This window comes from Coregonus lavaretus (assembly GCF_964263955.1).
Source record: "Coregonus lavaretus genome assembly, chromosome: 34".
In the NCBI taxonomy this organism is placed as follows: Eukaryota; Metazoa; Chordata; class Actinopteri; order Salmoniformes; family Salmonidae; genus Coregonus; species Coregonus lavaretus.
The window spans coordinates 12,322,306-12,325,869 of NC_140021.1; the positions used below are offsets into that span (position 1 = coordinate 12,322,306).

A 3,564-nucleotide genomic window follows, 5' to 3' on the forward strand; every position below is an offset into this window, starting at 1 on the left:
AACGATACCAAGAGATTCCATACTTTTGTGGCTAATAGGGTTGCTATGATCCGTGACCTATCGAAAGCAAAACAGTGGAGGTATTTGAACTCCAAACACAACCCAGCCGATGATGCCTCAAGAGGATTACATGTTGAAACTTTCCTGAACTCAAAGAGATGGCGCAAAGGACCAGAATTCCTGGAGAAAACAGAAACACAATGGCCGAAAGTCCCCGAGGAGCTTGGCTCCATCCCTCCAGATGATCCAGAGGTGAGAAAAGACGTCATCGTAAACAGTACATGTGTGGAAGAAAAGAGTCCGACCAGCAAACTGATTGAGTACTATTCAACATGGAACAGCTTGAAGAAAGCAGTTGCCTGGATGCTGAAACTGAAGAGACTTCTACTACAGTTAAGCCAGAAAAGGAAAGTTCTCACCCAAACTGATCCAGGATCAGATCAGAGTCTGACAAACTCACTGAAGGAACAAATTGACAAGTTCAAACTGACGTTTGGAAAAGAAAGTATGTCTGTAGATGACCTAGATGAAGCAGAAAAGGTCATCATTCGATTTGAGCAACGACAGCACTTTAAACAAGAAATTGCACTAGTTGTAAAAGGAAAACAATGTGCCAAGAGAAGCGGCTCAATCTGTAAGCTTGATCCAATAGTTGACAATGGCATTCTGAGAGTAGGAGGAAGGTTAAGCAAAGCTGCTATGCCTACGGAACTAAAGAATCCTATGATCCTGCCCAAAGACTCCTACATCTCCAGACTGATCTTACTCCACATCCATGAGCAGGTTGGCCACTCTGGGAGAGGTCACATGCTTTCTAGACTTCGCCAGCGATATTGGATACCCTCTGCCAACTCCTTAGCAAGGAAGATCCTTAAGAGCTGTGTCTTCTGCAGGCGGATGCAAGCTAGAGCTGGGGAACAGAAGATGGCTGACCTTCCACAAGATCGGGTAGCACCTGATTTGCCGCCTTTCACCCATGTGGGCATAGATTACTTTGGCCCCATAGAGGTGAAGCGAGGCCGCGTTCATGTGAAGCGGTATGGTGTGATCTTTACTTGCCTTGTGAGTCGAGCTGTCCATCTAGAAGTTGCTAGTTATCTGGATACTGATTCCTGCATCAATGCCCTGCGCAGGTTCATCTGTCGAAGGGGCCCAGTAACAAGTATCAGAACAGACAATGGCACCAACTTTGTTGGAACACACAGAGAGCTAGGAGAAGCTCTGAAAGAGCTGGATCACAACAAGATTCAAAATAAATTACTGAAGGAAGGAGTGACATGGTCATTCAACCCTCCCTCTGGAGCCCACCATGGGGGGGTATGGGAGAGGTTGATCCGACTGGTGAAAAAGATCCTCTATTCAGTCCTTAAAGAGCAAGTACTGGATGATGAGGCTTTGCAGACAGCCTTGTGTGAAGTTGAGGCGATTATGAACGACAGACCAATCACTACTGTAACAAATGACCCTAACGATCTAGAACCCCTGACTCCGAACCATCTGCTTCATCTGAAAGCAAAGCCAGTCCTGCCACCAGGACTATTCCAGAGAAGTGACCTATACTCACGAAGGAGATGGAAGCAAGTACAATATATCACTGACCTCTTCTGGAAGAGATGGATCAGGGAGCCACTTCCACTTATGCAGGAGCGGAACAAGTGGAACAAAACTAAGAGAAACTTCAGTCCTGGTGACCTTGTGGTCATCGTCGATGACACCGCCCCAAGGAACTCTTGGCTAATGGGGCGTGTGGTGAAGGCTTTGCCAGGGGCCAAAGGTCTTGTCCGGAGCGTCATGGTTAAGACTAAGACCAATATCCTACAGAGACCTATCAATAAACTCTGTCTGCTCCTTGAGGCGACGAAGTGAGACACACACACACACACACACACAGTGCTCCATCTTTGAATCACGTGCACCTCTGATTCGTTGATGTCGTACTCTTACATTCTTTGATGTCATACATTTTGTGGACGTCAAACTCTTGACATTTTTTGGAAGTTGAACACCTTTACACTTCAACTCAGACTGAGATCTATGGACAATTTTCCTATATGGCACCTTGTATATTTGTATATAGCTATGAACTGTAATGGTGCTCTGGTATAGAATGTTTTTGTATTGGCTCTACGTTTGAATATTAAGTAATTGTTGTGCATTCAGTGCAGTCAACAATTAGGGGCCGGTATGTTAGAGCCGATTTGGGCATATTTTGTATAAAAGACTGAACATACTGAGCTCCATGTACATTTGTGTAAATATATTAAATATTAATGTATATGATGAAATATTAGGTACGTACCTTTATGATTTATTTACCGGATTGAGATATATTCATTTGTTATTAGTGTAACTCAGTTTTTGGCCCCCCCTCTTGCCCATTCATTGTACTGTGTTAATTGTGTTAGTATAAAGGCAGGAAGTTGGGCCTTCGGGGGGAGGAGTCCTTGCTAGATGCGGGAGCGGTATAGTTTTTTGACCATATAGACATACAGAAATACAGACAGACAGGTCATATTATATTATGTATTTGCATTTCAAGTAATCTCTGCTTTAAGTTGATTGGAGAATACCTTTTTGTTAGATAAGAAGAATAAACATTTTTGTTGCACTATATCCCTGGATCTCATTGAATGTTTGGCCGTTTGGAAACGTTGAGTGTGGACTGTATGCGTCCGAAACAACCCCGCTTCAGGCTAGGGCAGTGGCTATGGTAAAGAGGAAAGGAAGCCACTACAGAGTTGTTTATGGGTCTCTTCAGACGCCTGGGCAAACAGAAATGTATGCTATTTTGCAAAGTTAAATATATAAATTTGGTCACTAACTCAGGAGCGATAGGGAGACGCGTGCTACATCCTTGGCTTCCAACAGCGCCCCCCTCCAAAAGTATATGTAATTTGATTACAATATTTTTGCTGGTAGGTTAGGTTACAGTTGTTTTTGTAAACACACACACAACCTGATGATTGTCCCAGTTGAACTTTGCGGCTATCAGTATCCTTTGCGCATTCATTACTCTGTTACCCATAAAAGTAACACGTTACCCCCAACACTGGTTGTGGGGCATCTTGACTCTGATTAAATTGAAGTAGGTTAATCAGTCCGTACATTTTTGGGAAAAAATGATGAGCAACTATCCAGCAACTGAGTTCTTTCCAGAGTGACTAGCAGCAACACTGATTATTTAACCTGGTAGCAGGTTAGGAGAATTAACATAACAGGTTAGAAGAATTAGGTTAAGGTTAGGTAGAGGGTTATGTTCTCCTAACCTACTACGAAAAGTCCCTTCCAGTTGTTGTAGTACTCCATCTAGTCACAACCTTTCTTACTATCCCCCGACCTTGTTTTCCCGCTTTGACTGATCAGTGCTCATGTCCACTTCACAAATAAAACTTTGTCTGAAGGCTTGCACCTGAAAGGTCAGCCCAGGGTAGCTAGGCTGCTTCTCGTCAGAACTGGCAAACATGCCTTCATTCCACAAGGGGGCAACTGTCTTCCTCTCAATAGCTAATCCGTTTAATATCAATCTCTCTCTCTCTCTCTCTCTCTCTCTCTCTCTCTCTCTCT

General features: G+C 43.7%; 1 protein-coding gene across 1 annotated transcript in view; it reads left to right on the top strand.

Annotated features, from left to right (window-relative positions):
- Positions 1–1,638: 1,638 nt before the first annotated feature.
- LOC311109284 (SH2 domain-containing protein 1B-like) overlaps positions 1,639–3,564 on the top strand; it is a gene marked incomplete at its 5' end in the record, with an annotated part of 8,349 nt that continues 6,423 nt past the window's right edge. Inside the window, one exon of the mRNA XM_084152116.1 lies at positions 1,639–1,862. Coding sequence (XP_084008242.1) covers positions 1,639–1,862 — 224 coding nt within the window. The remainder of the gene's footprint in view (positions 1,863–3,564) is intronic.